The following is a 21,926-nucleotide window of genomic DNA, read 5'->3' as shown; positions in this document are numbered from 1 at the left end:
GACTAGACATGGCCATCAATACTACACAGTTCCTAGGGCCGGATGTCCCTCATGTCACTTACAGTAGCTGAGAGAGAGACAACAGGTTTTGCTGACTTGGTCCTGAGGGGGTGTAATAGAATTCTTACTAGAGAATGCAGGTGCTAAGTGAGACATTATTTGGGAGAGACAAGGCATGATGAGGGTTGGAATGATGGGGCCTGCAGGACAGACGTCAATTCTAGTCTTGGTCGAGTAGGGTCAAACCTGCAGGGGTCATAGATGGAAAAGATTTATTAGACCTTCTAGTCCCTCCGTCTGCCAGTACCAGAGTTAGCATCTCACTGCAAAACTTCCACATTTCAAATAAAGGAGTGCTGGTAAGGAAACAGCTGTGTGTTGGTTATTACCAGCAGCTGACATGGGACTGAGCTCATCTCTATAGATATGAGATCATTACCCTGACTTTTCATTAGCTCCTGATTAATTCATGATTGACCATTCTATTTCTGAAAAGCTTTTCATGGATTGCAAAGAAAAAGCCTTCAAAACCAAAGAGAAGTCAGCAACACGCGGTTTGGATGAATACCACACACCAGATGAATAGCCTAAACAAAGTGAATGTTGAAGTCTGCAAATGACGTGATCCTTAACACTCCTCTACCTCAGCAGTCTATAAAATGCCTCCAGTGAGAATCTTAAAGGCTTTAAAAATAGTTTTTTGTTTTTTCCTACTTTATTATTCCCATTGCACTCCTGAGGATTGGACAAGCATGACTGTGAGTGTGATCCTGCTAACCCTTACTCCACAGGTGCTAACTCTGTGGGTGCTCCGGGGCTGGAGCACCCACGGGGAAAAATTGGTGGGTGTTCTGCACCCACCAGCAGCTCCCTGCCCCACCCCAGCTCACCTCTGCCCCAGCTCACCTCTGCCACTGCCTCCTCCCCTGAGTGCGCCATCCCCACTTCTCCTCCCAGCACTTGCCACCGAGAACCAGCTGATTCACAGCATAACAAGCTGTGTGAGGGAGAGGGGAAGAGCAGGAACGTGGCGCGCTCAGGGGAGGAGGTGGGGAAGAAGTGGGGCTGAGGCAGGGATTTGGGGAAGGAGTCAAATAAGGGCACGGAGGGGCGGAGTTGGGGTGGAGACTTTGGAGAAGGGGTTGGAATGGGGGTGTGGCAGGAGTGAAGCCATGGGTAGGGAGATGTGAGCACCCACCGGCACTAGGAGAAGTTGGCACCTATGCCTTACTCACATGAACAGTCCTATGATGCAACAATCCAGCCCTGAGCAAGAAGTAGCCCACAGGGAACAGATAATGAAGAGTTAACTAAGTCACTTATCCTAATTATAATAAAGTCTAATATGGATGCCTAAAGGCAGGATGCACACTACAGAGCTGGTTTCTTCCATTCTCCTACCCACTGTCTTGCAGGAAAACTCAAGCATTTACTTACTTCCCTTAGGAAACTACTGTCCTAGCAACCTGGCCCTGGACCTTAGAAGAAGGCAGCAGTGTTCTCACATGTGGGGATCCCCTTGGGAGTGCTGCTGATTTACATCTTCACACAGCTTCCCACAGTGGCAGATGTAGTACAGTATTACAGACTCCCATTCAGATGAATGGGAAACTGAAAATGGTCTTTTTCTGTATTTATTTATTCTGTTCTCATGTCTGAATGGTGTCATTTGCCCTTTATCATCTTTGTCAGTCAATGGTTTAAAACTCTCACAAAACCCATGGGGCTGATAGACTGAAGCCATCAGTCAAGGGCAATAGAGCTGGTTTCCAGAGACCAGACAAGGCAGTTCATATTATGACTCTGAAAAGGCCAGATCTCACCAACAAAAGTGGGCTTCTTGATAAGGTTAAATTATTTTCTGAAATGGGGTGTTCTTCTAATGGAATATTACATAACATGGATTTTGTTATAGAACAGACTCCTGACTGGGCTCAGTTCATTCTCTCCTTCCTATACAAAGCTGAGCTTACAGCCTTTGGATCCTATGTACAGCTATAGAATAACCAGACTTGCTGAATTCAATGAGGCTATCTGCATGAAATGCAGGCTACTAAATGTTCACATTGGAAAGTCCGCCATCACCTTTTGCAGACTAACTAAAACAGCAATGAACAACTCGAAGCTTACTACACTGGTCTACAATTTTTGAGAAGTCGTCTGCCTCAGAGATAAAATGTGATATTTATTATGTACTTTGATGTGCTGAATTCAAATATGACAATTAAAACAACTGATTGGCTACTGTTTCTAAGATATTTAAGATTTTACATTTTATGTCTATGTATAGTGTGTAGATAGTAGAGTTTTAATCATAAATTGTAAACCTAGGTCTTTTCATGTGTTTATGGTTGCTTTACATGATAATATTTCACCTGTCCTGTTTATGTAACACTTTAAAAATCAGCGAAAGGGTTATATAAATAAAATTTATTATGAAACAAAAGGCAAAAAACTATTATGTACATAGTTTAGTCCTATTCAATGTCTACTCGGTGCTTCTTGGCTTGTCTCTTGTATTCATTAAATGGAGCATCTCTTGTCACTGTCCAGCAATAGTCTGCAAGCATTGATGGGCTCCATTTGCCCTGATAACCTGCCAGGAGATTCCACTGCTGTAGTCTGGAGCCCAACAGCTCTGCCTTACTCTTGGGTAGTTCCAAATCCCCAACAAGGTCATTCAGTTCACCTTGTGTTATGAAGTGTGGTTCAGAGGAGGAGGATGGGAGAAAATGTAGGTCCTGTGACATTGATGATTCAGGACCAGAAGTTTCATCCTCTTCCTCTTCCTCATCTGACTCAAGTGAGAATGATTCTGGTGCATCAGGAACCGGCAGTCCTTCTCCGTGGGGTACTGGGCGTATAGCTGATGGAATGTTTGGATAATGCACAGTCCACTTTTTCTTCTTTGACACACCTTTCCCAACTGGAGGCACCATGCAGAAGTAACAATTGCTGGTATGATCTGTTGGCTCTCTCCAAATCATTGGCACTGCAAAAGGCATAGATTTCCTTTTCCTGTTCAACTACTGGCGAAGATTTGTTGCACAAGTGTTGCAGCATATGTGTGGGGCCCACCCCTTGTCCTGATCTCCAATTTTGCAGCCAAAATAAAGGTGATAGGCTTTCTTAACCATAGTGGTTATACTGCGCTTTCATGATGCAAAAGTCACTTCACCACAAACATAGCAGAAGTTATCTGCACTGTTCACACAAGTATGAGGCATCTCTGCTCACTTTGGCTAAACAGAAATGTGTCCCTTTGCAAAATCAAACACTGACAAATAAGAGAGCATGACACTGTATGATTTCTAGAGCTGATCTAGGGCAATTTGTTCAGCAGAGTGATGTAAGCTTCATTATGATTGCATCATCCATGACTTCTAGGAATAACATGATGCAATTCATATCATGTATGATGCAATACCAGCTTCAGATTGCATCATTCATTGTTTTGCCTAAAAAGCAAGTACTGTCCAAACCCAGTCATAGATTTATTCATAGATCCAGTCAAAGATGTATTTTAGTCATTTCTGGTTTAAATTGAGATCCCTTCCCTTTATAACTCACTTATCCTCCGCCATTCCCAAGTCAAGGGTCGTATATACTGACCCAATAGCATATCTTGAAAACTAGAGCCAATCAACAATTTTAAGCATCATTTTCGTTCTCAGTGACCCAGAATTAGTAAAGTTGGACTACATTTATTTCAGAAGCATTTTGGCTGTAGAGCAGTGCTATTAAAACCAAAATGCTAGTGTACCAAGCTTGCGTCCCCAGCACTCTAATATATGGTGGGAAAAGATGGACAACTTACGCTCATCGGGAGAAAAGTTAAACAGTTTCCACCTACATTGTTTACGCCACATTATCCTGCCATTTGGTGTTGAGTAAGCCACCAACACAGAGGTTCTTCAAAGGGCAAATTTACCAAAATGTGACAGCCCTGCTCAAGCAAAGATGACTGCGCTGGCTGGGCTATCTGAGTAGGTTGGAATACGGACGTATATCCAAGGACATGCTATACGGGGAGCTATCAGAGGGAACAAGAACAACAGGACCTCCCAAGCTTTGCTATAAAGACACATGCAGGCGAGATATGAAGGAATTTGGAATTGATCCTGACCAATGGGAAATCTTGGCAAGCGATCGTAACAAGTCGTGCCATCGTCTCCATCAGAGTATCAAAGTCCATGAGAGGAGCTGGCTCCTACAGCTTGAAGAGAAAAGAGCCTGTAGGAAGCAAGGCGCTCCCAACAAAGATACATACATTTGCAATAACTGCCAAAGATCATGCAAATCTTGGATTGGACTATTCAGTCACATGAGACATTGCAAACCATCTACATCATAGGCTGCAATTCCCACTGTCTCTTACAGATGAAAGGATGCCAACAACCAACCACCTGCATGAGTAAGACTGGTTCATTTAACGGTTAGCTGGAGGTCAGACTAGATGATCATGATGGTCCCTTCCCTTAAAGTCTATAAGTCTGTGAGGACAGTTGGACTCACAGTCTTTAGTTAGACTCTCATCCTGCAAAGACAGAGCATGTGCTTAGCTTTACACACTGTGAGCAGTCCCATTCACCGCAAAAAGCTAACCATATGCATAGATCTTGGTAGGATCAAGGCACTGGAAGGGATGATGCCACTGTTTTCATTCTGACTCTCTCCAATGCATTTTAGTGGGGCTACAGCAGAACCTCTAGTTTCCCTCCAAAGATCTCTTATAATTCCTTTCCAATGTTTGCATCTATGACTTTCTCTTATTTCTCTGTACCCTGTGTGGTTTGTTTGTACTTGGCAAGCCTTTGACAATAATTCTCTTGTATTATTATGAATAATAACTTAGCATAACACCATAAATGATGCTTCACCAGACAAGCCTACAGTTAACATGCAGAAAAAGGTTCTAGATGCTATCTTAATAATTTTATTACAAATTCCTTTTAAATAAAATTATTTTATTTAATGCAATTATTTGAAATATTTTATTAAAAGAAATGTTTCAAGAAAGGATACACGTTTAACATAGGTTCATTTTAACTGGTTGTCTGAAAAAATATATGTCAAACTGTAATTCAGTATTCAAAGGGTCTTGTTTCCTCTCTCTATGCAAGTGCACCAACGAGAATGATGTGCATATATTGAGAAGAGACCTGACTTCTGAAAAAAGCAACTCATTCTAGATAGTCAGTTCTAATGCTGGAATAGTCGCAGGTAAGGTAATTCCAAATGTGATACTTGCAGAAAATTCTGCCAACAACCAAAGCCCAAAGATCTGCAGCACCATTATTATTATTTTTAGTCCTTAATGAGCTAATATACGTACACTCTTATGAAAATGATATCTGAGCCACACACTGCAATCATTTAATCAGCCGTGCTTATCCAGCACAGTACAGAGTCTCACTTTAAGAAAGAGATTAGACATAACGCCACACAGAAAATGAACCCCTGATCAACTCTGAGATGGAAATGTCCGTCTCAACTCTTCAAATTGGAGTCCAGCAGTCGTTGAGTTGTCCCTGCTAAAGGAGTTAGAGTGTATATTACAAAATAGCTCCAAGAATTTTTGTTTAAAAAATTATTTCTGAAGTCTGTTTTCCAGGCAAGTAGTTTTTTAGGTAATTGTAAATTGTAATCTCAGAGAAATATGCTTTTGAAAAACTATTTTAAGTTACAGAACACAAAATTAAGTCCTCTTAATGTACTTATTAATTCACCTCCAGTTAACAATGTTTCCCATACCCAAAGGATAAGCAAAGAGAGCCTAACCCTGCACTCCTAATTTGAGTGAAACTCCCGCCCAATCTAATGTGACTTTTGCCTGAGTCAGGTCTGCAGGATTTGGACCAGGATTATTATCCTTTTGTGCAGATCTTACCTTGCTTCCAAAGAAGGGGATTCAGTCACTCTGTGGCACCACCCCAATTCTCTGTTTCTTTAGTAAGCCACATATGGAGAGGGGCAGATGGGACAGTGTGCTATGCACATTATCCCCTTCAAAACTGTACAGAGTCAATTGAAAAGATGAGAGCCTAAGGCTTTATTATTTTTTCTGTAGCTTGTTTTTGTGCCATTGACCTCAAAATCCCTGGAAGGGATGTTCAAGAGGGAGTGGCCTGGGAGAGCCTCCATTACAGCTGTACTGCCTGCTAAGGAGCTTGCTAGGAGACCCAGGGCCCTGGAGTCAGTGTAGGGGAATAGACCATCCTGGTTTCCTATGGATCAACTCTCAGGAGTTCTGGGGCTGAACCCTCTGCACACACTGTGCCCTTCCTATCTCCCCCAAAATGATCTGGGAAAAATCTGAGGGAAACCTCCCGTTTCTCTGGCTCCCACGAATCTTCCATGGAAATGATCGATCTGGCCTATAGTAATTACCACCAGTCCTGTCATGAGGATTTTCTGTTGTAAAATGTAATCACTATGCAATTAAGTAAATGAAATTTACCACCTAAGTACTCACTATATAACCCTTCGATTTTAAGTCTGAACTTGTAATTCTACCAGCCAAAATAAGTCTTTAGTGCAACTTTACATTTCTCAAGCAGAAACTGTTACTTGCACTATCAGTGTTCTGTGAAACTTCTCACTGAGAGAAGCACCTCTGGTCACATACAGCCTCAGAGATGGATTCCTGTTAAAAATGAAATGGATTTAAATAAGCTATAGGAGAATTTGGTTAGGGTGGAGACTGAAGTAGTTCGTTAATCCATAAACCTGATACAGCATAATCAGTAGCCGTGCAAGTGTCACCACAAAGCTCCCCCATATGACTCCAATTTGATTTAGAGGGAACACTTGTAGATTGTGAGAGAGCTGTTCAGTTTCCATGCCCATTCAGCCTTTAGCCTCTCAGTTCAGGCAATAAGAAAATCAGTTACTGTCATCTGTGAAAATTACATTTTAAATTATACTTGGCATTTCAGAGACAGTTATAAGCAGCATCCAGTTCAAGAGTGTCATCAATTGTGACAGCAGCCATACAGAACAGGATCTACATAACTTTTCTTAAAATCATTGAAGAGAACGTAGTGCTAAGCTGAGGAGCAGCTGCATGACTAGAACCCATGTTCCTCTATAAATAATCACATAGGCTAACTCAGTGCAAATTAAGCAAGTAGGGAATTTCCACCTTTCCTGTCATCCTTTATGTTCACCTTAGTCTTGCCAGCACTGGTGGCTGCTCACGCGGATGCCAGTATAGCAAAGGAGGAAGAACTACAGGGGCTGCTGTCTGCAATTCTACCATGTTAGGAGGTGATCTTGTCAGATGTTAGAAGCTAAGAGTGAGACCTTCTCAATATTTGGATAGGAAACCCCAGCAATGCCCTTATTGCAGCAGGAAGTATTGCCGGTGAAAAGTGGTGCACTTCTTTTTGAGGCCTTACTGAGCATATGTCCTTGTATAGTGTTGGGGACACTGTGCTATGGGAGAGGACACCTTTCAAATGAGACATGAAAGATAGGTCCTGGCTGCAGGGTGGTAATCAAAGATACTCTGGCTCCTTTTGCAAGAATGTGATTGTTGTTAATCCTGGTGTCCCAATCAAATTCCCATTTGAATTACAATAAAACCCTGATTATCCAAAACCTAGTTAAGTAAAACAAGGAGGGTGAGATAATATCTTTTATTGGACCAATTCCGTTATCCAAGGGTTGGAACTATCCGTTTTGTTGTATTGCATCCTCAGCTGCAGAGGAAGGTGGAGAAAGGTGCTCCCTAAGGGCTTGTCTAAATGAATACTTCCTGCAACAGCTTTTTTGCAGTAGCTGCTCCAGGCTTGTCCCCCTTGTAGGTAAGCCCTCAATAATACGTGTGCCACTCAACTAAAGTTAACAGGGTTGAATTTGTGCATGATTAATTGAGAGAAGAATTTTGCCCAGTTTTCCATTAATAAAAAATGTTAATATCCCATCCAAATGAGTGACATTTAGGTAAAAAAATTTAAAAAAAGGAAGCGTGTGACAGAGAAGAAAATATTTAACATACTCTTCGGGGATATGGTGACAGGTGTGTTTACTCCCAGGATTTGTCCTTTAAAATCCAAATGAACTAAATCACTGTGGGCCAAATTCTGAAGTCCTTAATTGGGCAAAGTTCCCCTGGACTTAAATGGGATTTCACTCAATGTAAGCATGATAGAATCTGGCCCTTCATTTGCTGGCTGAGAAATGAAATCACAGACTGTTGTTCCACTCAGAGTCAATGGATGAAAAATTAGGTCTCCAGTGAAGAAAAATGTTTGAGAAATAGAAACATATTAAAGTGCAGTTATGGTCAGAAAAGGGGCTGTGTAAAAATGCCATCTTCTTACTCACCAAATCTGCTCCCTGTATGTATCCTAGCCATGTCACCATACACTAGAGACCTCAGTAATTTTTCCTAATTTTAATAATTGACCAGGTTTTTACTCCTGCTAATAATGTAGAGGTAACAAATCTAGGAAGACTGAGCTGGATTCCTGTTCTCTCTTATAACAGTGGCTGAGATTTGCACAAGAGCCTGAGATTGTTAGCCACCCAAATCCCACTGAAATTCAATGGAAGTTGGGCACCTTAACTTGCCTAGACTCCTTTGAAAAACCTAACAAGAACTGTTAAACAAAGTTCCAGCTACAGAATCTTTGCTGTCAGTGCTGATGTACTAACCAGAAAGAACCTAGCATGACTTTCAGATCCCACTATGATGTTTGCAGCATTGGCAATTGGTAAACAAAAAGAAAGAGAGAAAGAGAAAGAAATGTTTTTCATGTAAACTAATGAAATGGTATCCTACAGAGACAACAAATAAGGAAATCCATGATGCCACTTTTAGAGTCACTTTTTTGAGTATAATGGCACTTAAAGTGACTGAGAGTTTAAGAACACAAAAATATAGCTTATTTTGGCAATTATAAGTAAATTGCAGTTTTATAGTCAGGAAATAGGGCTGCTTAACATATTTTTACAACAGATTTTCCTGCAGGAATACTAGAAATTTATAAACTTCCTGGATCCGACATAATTCCAGTAAATCTAAAAGTGAAAAGAAGCATTTAAGCAGCTTACCTTTCTGATGACAACTACTTAGTAATATCTTTGCTCCAGTGAGTCATCCTGAGGGGAACTCCTCAAAGAGATGGACCTTCTTTCAAGGACATCATCAATTTCAGAATCAGTGGCTCCCTGAAAAAGCCTATCTGATTAATTTCATTGTTCATCTTCATAAGCACTGTTAATGTACTTAGCCAAAAGCAAACCTATCAGCTGTTTCCAGGGGCGTTAAAACATTGTCATATTAGCACCAGCTGCTCTCAAGTTGTAATATTAATACTCACAAAGGAAAGTCTCTGCTTTGCCTGGTTTGAGGTTAGGAGATTCTGCACTCTCTTGTGGATCTTTTCCCAACTGAAATGAGGATTGGAGTATAACCTGCAAAAATGTATCAAAACAGTCACATCCCAAATTCTCCTCTGTCATAAAGACTTTTTTTTTTTTTGCCCAGTACCTTATTCATAATGTCCTTTTTCACACACTGGCCCATTAAATCTGGAGATGGCAGGTATAACCAGTTCAAGAAAAAGCAAGAAAATTTCAAGAGGTGTTTGGCCCTCTTGAAACACAAAATATGTCATGTCATTGAGAATATGACCCACTATTTAAAGGACCCACTTAAGATGGGACTCATCAATCTTTTGGCTGTGTTCTTCTTACATGGATGTGTTAGTACTGTACAAATGAAGAGGAGAGGAGAAACTGACGTATTCTAATAATGTATCTTAACAGATATTAGTAGCCAAGGCCATGGTTCAGTAAGGCATGTGATTTCCATTGATTTCAACTCACATATTTAAAGTTACACACGTTTAAGTCTCTCGCTGATCTAAAGCGCAATAGGTATTTTCTTCCTTCTTCTCCTTCTTTCCCTTTTCTGATCTTTCATCCCATCTTTGCCCTTCTGTATCTTTACGAACCTTTTCCTCTCACATTTTCATTTTTGTCTCCCTCACACTCATTATTCTCAAACGTGCAATAGTTTTACCGGCAGCTGGTTTCTCACTGAACACCCACCTACCCCTTCACGCTATTTTTCTTTTATTCTGCCATTTCCTTCAGCTTTTTATTATCTCCATTCATCTCTCGCTCACTCACCCTCTATCCCTGCTCACATTTGGTGATACTTACTGCTCATTCCCATTCCTTCACTTGAATTATGTTTCATTTTCCTTTTGCTGACATTTTCTCCTTTCTCCCCCACACCAGGTTCCCCAGCTCATTCTTCCCCTCACGCTCTCCCCATTTTTCCTAACCTTTCTCCCTGTCTCCTCAAATATTTTCCTTTTCCCCACCATTCTCTTTCTCTCTCCTTTGATGCTGTCTTCTGCTCTCTTGCACCATCCCTCCTCCCCCCGCTGCATACAGCAAAATAATCCAAAAAAGTCTTCCCCTCCCCTGCTGGCAGCATTCCCTCCCCTGCACAGAATGCCATCAATCAACTATAACACCTTTAAAAGGCTGCATTAAAGATGGTTCTGCCATGTAACTAAATGCACAAATTAACCTTATCACTGAAGCCTCTAGGCAATTTGGACATTCGGTTTAAGTCATGCCTAGTATGTTCTGCAGTGCAGGATTTGTACTCTCTTGAGCAGGACCAGTGCATTGATAACAAGTAGGAAATGAATAAGCAAAATAAAATATGCAGGCAATGTCACCTGCTGGTTAGAACAAAAGGCCAAACCTCTGGGTTCTAGCCTGCTCTCCCACTCCCTTACTTTCAGGTAAAGACACTACCCACTGTCTGCCTCAGGTAACCACTTGGTAAAATGGCCTAATGCTGTTTTCCTAACTTACAGAAGAGGTGTGAGGATTAATCAATGTGCATTAACAATAATATTATTGAGTAGTAGTGCAGCTACACCTGCTTTGATTATTATAAGCAAAGGCAAGACTGCTCCTTTATTCCTTGGGAGATAAAGTCCAGGATAAAGATGATTTTTTCTTTTGTCCAAAAGCTCACATTAAAGTAAATTAACATGAAAAAGCACCAGAATGATTCTTCTTATAGTCAATAAACATCAACCGCCAAGGAACAACACATATTTGTCAACAAAGTGCAGCGCTCAGCACCATACTTCCATTATGCGCAGCAATTCAGAGAGTAACTATGCTTTGCAACTCCAGTAAAAGAAAACAGTATTTTACAGAGCAGATCTGCAAAGTGCAGAGCCAACATATTGTTTGCACATAATGATAATGAACAGAAAGAATCCAGTTCTTTAAGTGCAGTCCTGGTGATCTCCAGCATTACTCTGACATTATCTCAGTTTAGCCCTGCAGTATATTGCACCACAAAACTATCTCCACAAGCTGCCATTTCATAAGTTGCTAGAAAATCACAACTTTCCAACAACAACAAAAAACACCCTTAGGTTTAATGAGTTAAACTGCTCAAAATCCTATTCTGCAAAAGCCGCCTAATTCATTTGTTTGCTCACAGAGATAACCAATCTTGATAAAACTCTGACACAAACCAAATGTGTACCAATAACGTTCACACTGCTGTGTATAATGGGACAAGTTTTCAAAACACAGCATCTACACACACAATTTTTTTTTTTTTGCACATTAGTATTTGCAAGTGATCTCCTAATGGAAGCTCTGTCTCCATGTGCAAAATGGGCATAAAATACACTTAAATTGGATTTGAACATATAAATGATATCACTTGACACAGCCAAGAGATCTTGCACACAAATATCACAGGGGCAGGCAACTGTGTGCACAAAAAGAGGCTACTTTGAAAATTTGGCCCCACAAGTTCATCCTACCCTTGTGGCCATAATCAAGAGTTTCATGCGAGATTTGGAGATTTGGACTTTGCTGAATTGGTGAAGATGGCCTCTTCCACAGAACAATCATGCAACTATATCTGTGAAATAAGAGACTGTCATTTTTCTAAATTCCATCCCAATCCGGCTGCCCTGAAGGTATCAATGATTTCAGCCATTTAGTCTACCCAGAAAGAGAGGTTAGGATAGGAGGCTTGAGCAGAGATCTGGTCATGCCAGAAAACCACTGGAGCAGCATAAAGGAAGGAAAGCTCTTTATTAAAGAAATAGTATGTAAAAGGATGCTTTATTAATCAGAAAACACCACAGCTACTTCCGTACCTGTTGGGTCATATAAGTAAAGGAACTGGATACTTAACTTTTTGAACTTTAGGCATCTGAATATGAAAGTTTAGTTCTAATCACCCATTTATATTATAGTTAAAATTGTTTGAGCACCTAATCACAATGCTTTGCAATACAATTTGTCCCATCTACACAGACAAACATATTAGAAGAATCCTCTTACAACCCTGTATTTTTTCTGTTCTTGATGATCTCTTGAAGATAAAGAGTCACCAGTGCTTTATTTTCACATGGCACGCAATGGAGGGGAATTTAGCTAAATTAAGTCATCCTAAATCTGAGGCGCCTCTTTTTTCACACAGAAGCACCTATCTTCCCATCCAGTACACAAACCTATAAACAGAAAGTAAATGGAACATTATCTTTCTGGACTCTTCAGCCTACATATTACATAGAACCTAGCAGTTAGAGAATCAGTGCAAACCGGACAAGGAATAATCATCAACAAGCCATTCCTAACAAAGACCCTGATCCAGAAAATCACTTAAGCATGTGCTTAACTATAAGCATAGGAGTATTCCCAGTGACTTTATTGTAGCAAAACTGGGACTACTCACATGGTTACGTTAACTACATGCTTAAGTGCTTTGCTGGATCGATGCCTAATAGGAAAATGATTTAAAAGTTATTTTGACTGATATCCAAAATACTCTGTGTATGGAGGGCTGTGGGAGGATGGGAGAAAGGTGGGATTAATGATTATTCTGAAAGACCCAAGCAGAGACACAACTGTTCCTTAGATTTTCAGACCTTGGGGCAGGGACTGTCTTTTTGTTCTGTGTTTGTACAGCACCTAGCACAACAGGGTTTTGGTTCAATACAAATAAACAAACAATAATATATGTTCTTGACCATTTTTCTCAGAAAAAAAACCATTTTTCTGCCCTATTAAGTTTCCCATGTGCTCTCTAAAGTGTAGAGCTTTTTCCATTTCTACTGCAAAACATACTGAACTAGCTCCAGCCTCCCCCCCACTGCAACACGTAGCTGCCAAAAAACTGTTCTAATCTCTGACCTGTATGTGCTGCAATGCAGGACCAATGGATACCAGAGAAATTATTCTTCTTGTACTTTTGGCAACAAATTTCCCCATTCAGCCGAGTCAATCAACAGCCCTTAACATATTTCAGGGTGATAGGCGGACTGAACTCAGCAATGATATCAGCCTTAACTTCTGGTTAAAGTAAGACTCAGGCTGTATTTATAGATAGATACATTAAAGGAAGATTGAAAAGATTGGGACTGTTCAGTTTTAGAAGTCAAATATCTTGGGACATGATATGGATAAAGACTAATGAATGGTGCAGAGAAGACAAATTCTAGCTATTCTTTCTCACAATATAAGAGCAAGGTGGGCAGTCAGTGAAGCTTAAAGGCAACAGATTTAAAGCTGATTAAAGAAATACATTTGTTGTTGTTTTGCACACAATGGATCAGTTGTGTGTGGAACTAATTGTTACTAGATATTATTTAGGCCAAGAGCACATTTTTATGGCTAATAAGAACATCCAGTTAGATAAAGTATGATTTAAAAGATCTTTACATTACATAAACCTCACATATCAGAACAGAAGTCATTAACCATTAATTGACTGGGGTTAGTAAGAAACTTCTTCCATGAATGTATTTTTCCTCAATTGTTCACAATGGGGTTCTTGTATCTTCCTCTCAAGCATCTGGTATTAGTCACTGTCAGAGACAGGATATACTAGACTAGAAGAACCACTGGTTTGTTGCTGTATTGTTATTCCTATGTTTCCATTTACGTTCTCACAGGTCTATATCTTTCAATAATAACTCTCTGAGTACTGTTAAAATGATCCACAGAAATATATCTGAGAGTCACAAACCCAACACTCTTAGAAAGTAGCTTGAATGTTTTTGGTCATTCAACATCACTGCTCCTACTTACAGCATCATGTCACTCAATTACAGATTTTTATACAGGATCAATAACCTGTGTTGCAGAGGAGAGTGACTCCGAACAGGACTAGGTGATCTGTAATGTGGGGAGGTTGCAAATGACGCTGTGCGGTGAAATGTCAAATCTCCTTGAGTAGGAGAACTGCCTGGGTAATTTACAAGTTTATCCGTTTCAAGAGATGATGAATCATGTTCAGATGTGGCCTGTTCATCCAGTTCCCTGATAACCTGAGGAACAAAGAAACATTTTTCTTTAGTTAGAAAGGATACAGGAGGAAGGGAATGCGGGGGGGGGGGGGCGGGGGGGAGAGAGACTGACAGAGGGGAAGGGAGGAAACAGGGTCAGTCTGCAGTATTTTGTTGCAATGAAGGGGAGGTGGGAATATCAGGCTGAAGTTGAAAACTCATAATGCCATATCTATAAATGGACTGTTTTAAGTATGAGCAAACCCCAGATCTGGGCAGGTAAATGGGAGCACTTCAAAAATCTGGACCAAGCAGAAGCTCTTAGTTGTGAGCCACATTTTCTAATAATAAACAGAATCTATCACACTGCTGGACAGCTAACCATTAATCACTCACAAAAGCTAATAAAAGTCAACATTTCAGCCAGTCAGAAACAAGTTTATTTGTGAAAATGCAGTGTAGCGTAGGAACAGATAAGCAAGCAATTTCTACCGTAATGCTCTGAACCTTAATTGTGCTGTAATAGAATGAAGCTCCTTCCCACACAGTCAGTCATCTTGACTTTTGATGTTGCAAGGGATTAAGTAGAAAAACAACACAAAGAAGGGCAGTGAAAAAGGCCTATAAAAAAACCCGCACCTGCCAGTTGGGAGTTTGCCAGCTGGGAGTTTTTTGGAATATTGACTTCAAGGTGCTTGTGATAGGACAACAAAGAGGTCTGTCTACAGAGCTTATAATTAAATACAGAGCCAGAGCTTGTGCAACAATGTCACTCCAAGCAAATAAGTCCATTCTCTCAGTCCCTTAAGCAATCCAACTTTGGATACTGCTCTTCAGTTCTCTGGCTAAAACCCAAGAGAAACCTTGTAGAATCCAAACCTGTTGCAAGGCTGTGTGTCAAATTCTGTCCCAGTTACACCTATCTTATCCACCTCACTGGAGTTAATGACACTGCTGGGTAAAAAGGAGAGCAGAATTTGGCACACTTTCTTTAGAAGAGCCACTTGGGGCAAAAGTACCTCATTCCATTGTTTGCCACAAAAATGTACCTGTAAGACACTTTCCCATTTACCATTCAAATCAGTCAGTGATGAAGCAGTGTAACACAGTTCAACAAGAGACAGGGTGACTTCCAAATGATCTCACTCATCAGATATTCTGCTATGGAGAAAGACTCAGGGGTACTGTAAAAGGACAAGACTTTTACTTCACTCGTAATGCAGCACAAGCACAATGGAATTTGGTCCAAACTCACCCCATCCCTGGTATTTGCATTTATTCTTAACTAATGCAAGGGCTGAGGCAAATCTTAGCCCGAGCTCCTTCCTGAGCAACCTATGCTTCAGGATCCTCCCTGTAATAGCTCTGGTCAACCCATGTGACTCTGTCTTGGCTCAGAGAACTCCTCTTTAGACTTTTACATTCCTGGGGTCAAGCTAATGAGCTCCTCCTAGCCTAGCTACCAGGGCGAGTCAGCTCAGTCGCTTTGCTCCCCTGTACATGGTCCTGCGTGTTGACACCTGGTCATAGATGCTGATGGATAAGCCAGTCTCTGATCACAGTCTTTTTTATTCTATGTGTGGACTGTAGTGCCAGGAACTAATACTGATAGTGCTATCTTGATTAAGCCAGGTAAGTGTGGTGCAACTTTCCACAATACACCTCAATCCTGATCCAAAATACCCATATCTACTTCAATTCCGTACATCTCTTTTGAGCCAAGACTTCTGACTGTGCAAGACAGCCTTGTTTTATGGGCAGATGGGAACCAGGGTGAGAACAACAAACTCCTTTCCACTAGTAATCTAAAGCAGGATTTAAAGCTCTCTCTTCAGAGATGAAGGACACATACAACTAATTCCCTGGACACCTCTCCCTCCTCCCTTTAGTACAACAGGAAAATTCTCTAAGCTAGCCAGAACACAGCAAGAGTGCAGCACACTAGTACAACTATCTGTGGCAGGACTATCCAATAGCTAAAATAATTACATTTATACCAGTCACTTGGGACAACAGAAATAAAATCACTATAACAGAACAATGTCATAGGATCAGCATCTCCTTTTCTGGAAATAAATGATTTGTCCATGCCTCAACATTCATCTAATAGCAGCAGATGGTTATCCTTTCACTATGTTCTATTCCATTCATATTCTCTATCGATGGTTCTATAAGAACAGGAATGGCTCTGGGTTAGGGATTTTGCAGAATCTTAACCTTCAGCTGTATCATACTTTATCTATACAAAGTCATTTTGGATCAATGGAGAGCAAGGGAGTGAGGAAGGGTTCTTTTGTCTAATATCTGTTATACATCATTAATTATGAGGTTGATATTTAGGTAGAAAAACAACCAGCATTTATTAACAGTAGTAGGACAGGATTTGAAAATTTGCTGCAATTTCCTTGAGAGACCTCCATAGATATTTTCCCAAATCCACACTTTATTCATGTCATATATCATTTTTCAAGAGCCATTTTATTTAGAGAAAAGAGTAAAAAGTGAACATTGGAGGGCACCTTTTGACTCCTAGCCTAGAACTGGTAATAGGATATGGAACTTTCCACCTCTAGGTCAATCTGGCTAGCTTGGTGATGACTGACAGTTGTCACTGTCTGATGGCTCTTTGATGGTCTGTGTGACATGATTTGGTCTGATCTTTTGTAAACTACTGTCAAAATCAGAAAAAACAATATAATCACAATTGGCACTAACACATCTACTACAGTGGCCAATGATTGAATGGGAATGGAGAGTGGGCAACCTTTTTCCTCCAATGTGGTCTTAGATTTTTGCACATTGATAGGATTTAAATATTTCAAAGTGAATTTAGTACTGGTGAAAGATGGTACATTGAAAGCACTGGAGATGGAGATGTGTACTGCAGAACAGTAATGCAAACCCTCTGATGCTATCCTATCGATGTGCCTGAACCCAGATGTGTACAGACCGTGTAGAAGTGAGATCGTTCACATTTATTTCTTGGCCTTTCTGCTAAAGTTGCTGAGAAGGATATCAATCAGAGTGGCAGCGGATTTTTTTATGTGAATACCAGTCCAAACTGAGACTATTAACTAATTTCACAGAGACATACAGTAGCTTACCAAACAGCTGTCAGATAGTAATGACTTCCTGTTAATACTGCTCTGAGACTGAATTGAAGTGATGACTTCAGGGCAAATGGCACCATATTCCATTAAAACTGTATGTTTGTCTAGGCCATGATTTCTATTATAACAGATTTCCATGTAGGTTTGTCACAGCCTTAATATCTAAAGTCCTGGGTCTTCGTCACCCTGGCCAGATCTCTAGTGAGCTAGATTCTTCTAAGGAGTTTTACAAATTTGGCTCTGTAGCTGTCCAGTGTAATGAAGTATGGGTAACTGGCCTGATTTTTAAATGGTTTCAACCTATTTTTATGGCAAAATAAAGAATTTTTGCTGAAAACAATGTGACCTGTAACTTTTTGACATTGCGTTCTACATATTTGTGAGGTTTTTTTCCCCCATAACCAGAGCAGGACTTTTCTCATAATTTCCCATTACAGATAACCAGACTTAGCCATTACTATCCCCCGAGCCATCAAATCCCCTCATTTAATTCTCTTTTTAAAATATGTAGATTAAACTACTAACGGAAGAGATGGAATTTTACAGTTATTTTTTAAATTACCTTAACTGAGGAATTTGATGCATCACAGCTATCAAAAGATAAAACTAAAAGAAAAAAGACATTTCAATGGCTGATTATTAGCATTTACTCTTACATTACTATTTTCACTGTTCATCAATATATCAGCATTGAACTCAAAACATAATCACAAGATGACTAAAAATGTTCCTTGTAGAGTATAGGAATATAAGAGCTGACATATGGGGTCAGACCATCTTGCCTGGTACCCTATCTTTGACAGTGGCCAGTACCAGAGCTTCAGGGAGAGCACAGAGGGGCATGGATCAGCGTTCATGTCGCACTCCCTGTCAGTACCCAGCCAGGGCCAGGGAAACCAATGATCCAAACAGCAGACCAAATTTGGTGATGAATCCTGGTCACATGCCACTTAAAAATAATAAATAATAATAGGAGATATACCTATCTCCTACAACTAGAAGGGACCTTAAAAGATCATTGAGTCCAGCCCCCTGCTTTCACTAGCAGGACCAAGTACTGATTTTTGCACCAGATCCCTAAGTAGCCCCCTCAAGGATTGGGCTTACAACCCTGGGTTTAGCAGGCTAATGCTCAAACCACTGAGCTATCCCTCCTCCTGCTTGAAGCATGTTGCACATACACTAAGAAGAAGGAGGAGTGTATACAACAGAGCAATTATGGAGTCATGCACACCGCACTTCTGGTAGTCAGAGGTTTGGGTCATGCCAAGCATGGTGTTACATCCCGGACCACCTTGATTCAATAGCCACAGAAGGACCTATCCTCCATGAACTTACCCAGTTATTTTCTGAATCCAATTATTCTTCTGGTCATCACAACATCCCAAAGCAACAAATTCCACAGTTTAGCTGTGTGTCATGTGAAAAAGTACTTAATTTTGTTTGCATTAAACCTGCTGCCTATTCATTTCATTGGGTGACCTCTGGTTCTTGTATTGTGGTAAAGGAGAAACACCACTTCTCTGTTCACTTTTTTCATACCAGTCATAATTTTATAGACCTCTATCATATCCTCCCTTTGCCGTCTTTTCTAAGATGAGTAGCCCTAATCTTTTTTGTCTCTCCTTATAGGGAAGCCATTCCATACCCTTGATCATCTCTGTGACCCTTCTCTGAACCTTTTCCAGTTTCACTATATCCTTTCTGAGATGGGTCAGTCAGAACCGGACACAGTATTCAAGGTGGCATTATGGTATTTTCTGGCTTATTTTCTATCTCTTCCTTAATAGCTCCTAACACACTGTCAGCCTTTTTGACTATCGCTGCGCACTGAGTGGAAGTTTTCAGAGAACCACCCATGGGTGACTCCAAGATCTCTTTTGTGGGTGGGAATAGCTCATTTAGAATCCATCATTGTATTTGTATAATTGGGATTATTTCTTTCCAATATGCATTATTTTGTACTTATCAATGTTGAATTTCATCTGCCATTTTGTTGTCCAGCCACCCACTCTGTAACTCACTGCCACTTACAATTTCTACAGCCTGGTGTAACAGTCATAATTTAAAACCTCCCGTTGGTCAAAGGAATTGTAACAGATGATCTAGTCTCTTTAGATCGCCAACTGCAGAAGTAATACATAGTGCAGTGGTTCTCAACCAGGGATCCAGGGACCCCTGGGAGGTTGTGAGCAGGTTTCAGGGGGTCTGCCAAAACAAAGCAGAGAGCAGGGCCAGCGTTAGATTAGCTAGATATCAGAGCAGAAAGCTGAAGCCCGAGACCTGTCGCCTGGTGCTGAAGCCAAAGCTCAAGCAACTTAACTTCATGGGACCCCCTGTGGCATGCGGCCCTAGGAAATTGCCCTGCTTGCTACTCGCTAACATCAGCTCTGGCTTTTTATCTACTGGATATGAAGAAAAACAGATGGGTGGTGGAGTTTTTACAGCATGTTGGAGGGGCCTCAAAAAGAAAAAGATTGAGAACCCCTGACAGTGGATGTGTTGAGGTTAATTCAAATGACAAAGAAACTGAAATATTATGGTCCAGATTCTCTCCTTCGCCAACATCCACTTGGCATAGAGAGGTGGGGCTGTAAGGATCAGAGAGGGGGATCTGAATGTTAGATGGATCTTTAGAATGTTAGGGGGATCTTTGTTGTCTCCATCTTGTGAATTATTACTAATGAGAAAGGCTCTAGAGGCACTGAAGTTTTGCCAGGTGAAATGCACTGGAGGATCATGTCCTCAGTCCTACCTGTGATGGCTCTGCAGGGTTAAGAGGAGCAAAGAGAACTACAAACATAGCATTGTTAAGAAATGCAACAGATATAAATCTAACTACCCTAAAGGAAATATCTGAGTAAGAAGGTGGCATTTTTATAGTCACTTTTCCGAGTAGAAGTGACCATTTGAAGAACTTCCTCCTTGAGTATATGGCTTTATTTCTTTTCCCAATGTGCTGATTACTTGATGAATATTCAGCTTGTGACAAGGATCAGAACAAAGAATACAAAAAATTATATATCTTCATGACCTCAGGGGGCCTGATCCAAAGCACGTTGAAGGTAATAGGAGTATTTCTACTGACTTCAATGGCCTTTGGATAAGTCCCTTAGAGAAAAGACTTCTTGACTGAGGTAGCACATAACAATGGAGAAGAGGAGGTAATGTTGGTCTGTGGGCAACAACTCTTTTCTTCAAAGGAGCATACTACTAAACAAGACAGGAATCAGCTCTCACGCTAAACTGTCATATAGTACTGATGTGTACTGTAAAACAGCAGTCATGTTCCTCTATCCCAGCAATGGCTGCAATTCAGCGGTGAGCATATTTTTGCATTTCAGGCCAGATTCTGCCACCCTTACTCACTCCAAGTAATGCTTCAATCCTCAAACAGCCTCTTTGAAACAGAAGTGGAAGAATGCAAGCCACAGTTTTCAAACACCTTTAGAATTAGGACAAATGGTGCTATTACTTCTATAATTAGCATCGTTTTATTTTTTATTAAAAACAGATTATAAGTACCTCGTTTCAACTGAAATTCAAGCGAATTCTTTGCTGAGCTCACATTTTGTTTTGGATTTCGATAAGGTAACTGTGACGAAGTTTTTTCACCGAATGGGTTAGAACTGTCTACCTGAAATGAAAGAGATATGGTATGAGGTAATATCTTCTATTGGACTAACCTCTGCTGGTGGAAGGGACAAGCTTTCGAGCTTCACAGAGTTCTTCTTCAGGTCTGGAGAACGTTTCCAGAGGTTCAAGCTAAATACAAGGTGGGACTGATTGCTAGGTTCACACATGTTGTAGGAGACCACTTAACATGAAGTGGGCAATTAACACTTCTGCAGAAGTAGGCCAATGGGGGTTATTAGGCAGCAGGATATGTCACAAACAGTTGTCATGGGCCATAAAACCAGTGTCTCTACTCATATATTCAGCATGTGACAACAATCAGAAACATTGAAAACAACTTCTAAAATGAAGAAATAATATGAAGCCACATATTTATTCTGTGAAAACTAGGTCTAGACATGAACATGTTTGCAACTGCTTACAGCCTTTAAAGAAAAGAATTAAAAAAAATGTTTCTTCCCTTCCCTCTATTTCTTTCTTTCACAGCTATGAGAGTATACAAAAGAGAACAATATACACAGCACAGTGCAGAGATTTCAGCAAAACCACCTCGTTTAAAAAACACTGCGATTCTGACACTACTGATGTTTTTAGAATAAGGAAATGACAAGTATATAGATACCATCTTGTTATAAAAGAGGTAGTGGATGTTGTGACGGGTTGGATCACAGAAACCCCCTTGGGAGCTGCCACCCGATGTGCCAAGACTACTTCTATCCCTGCCTTCCCTGCCAGCTTGGGGCCTCAGCACTCTGTCCTGCTGAGCCAGACACTTCCATCTACTCCAACAAAGACCCAGGGTCTGAATTACTTGCCCCAAAGCTGCAGGTTTACCTGAAAGCAGCTAACAGAAGTGTTCTTGTCTTTAACACTCAGATGCCCA

At 40.6% G+C, this 21,926-nt stretch overlaps 1 protein-coding gene across 4 annotated transcripts in view; it reads right to left on the bottom strand.

Annotated features, from left to right (window-relative positions):
* Positions 1-2,312: 2,312 nt before the first annotated feature.
* SPATA6L (spermatogenesis associated 6 like) overlaps positions 2,313-21,926 on the bottom strand; it is a 39,564-nt gene continuing 19,950 nt past the window's right edge. For 3 of the 4 annotated variants that reach the window (XM_050944294.1, XM_050944295.1, XM_050944296.1), the window contains exons 8-13: positions 20,933-21,044; positions 17,970-18,013; positions 14,146-14,339; positions 9,330-9,423; positions 9,061-9,177; positions 2,313-5,534 (exon numbers count right to left, since the gene is read on the bottom strand). In XM_050944294.1, coding sequence (XP_050800251.1) covers positions 9,079-9,177; positions 9,330-9,423; positions 14,146-14,339; positions 17,970-18,013; positions 20,933-21,044 — 543 coding nt within the window. In that variant the 3' untranslated portion in view covers positions 2,313-5,534; positions 9,061-9,078. Of the gene's footprint in view, positions 5,535-9,060; positions 9,178-9,329; positions 9,424-14,100; positions 14,340-17,969; positions 18,014-20,932; positions 21,045-21,926 lie in introns of those variants that run through there. The other variant, XM_050944297.1, reaches the window with a different exon arrangement.

Source organism: Gopherus flavomarginatus, chromosome 3, assembly GCF_025201925.1.
Source record: "Gopherus flavomarginatus isolate rGopFla2 chromosome 3, rGopFla2.mat.asm, whole genome shotgun sequence".
NCBI lineage: Eukaryota > Metazoa > Chordata > Testudines > Testudinidae > Gopherus > Gopherus flavomarginatus.
This window is presented reverse-complemented; position numbering and strand designations above follow the sequence as displayed.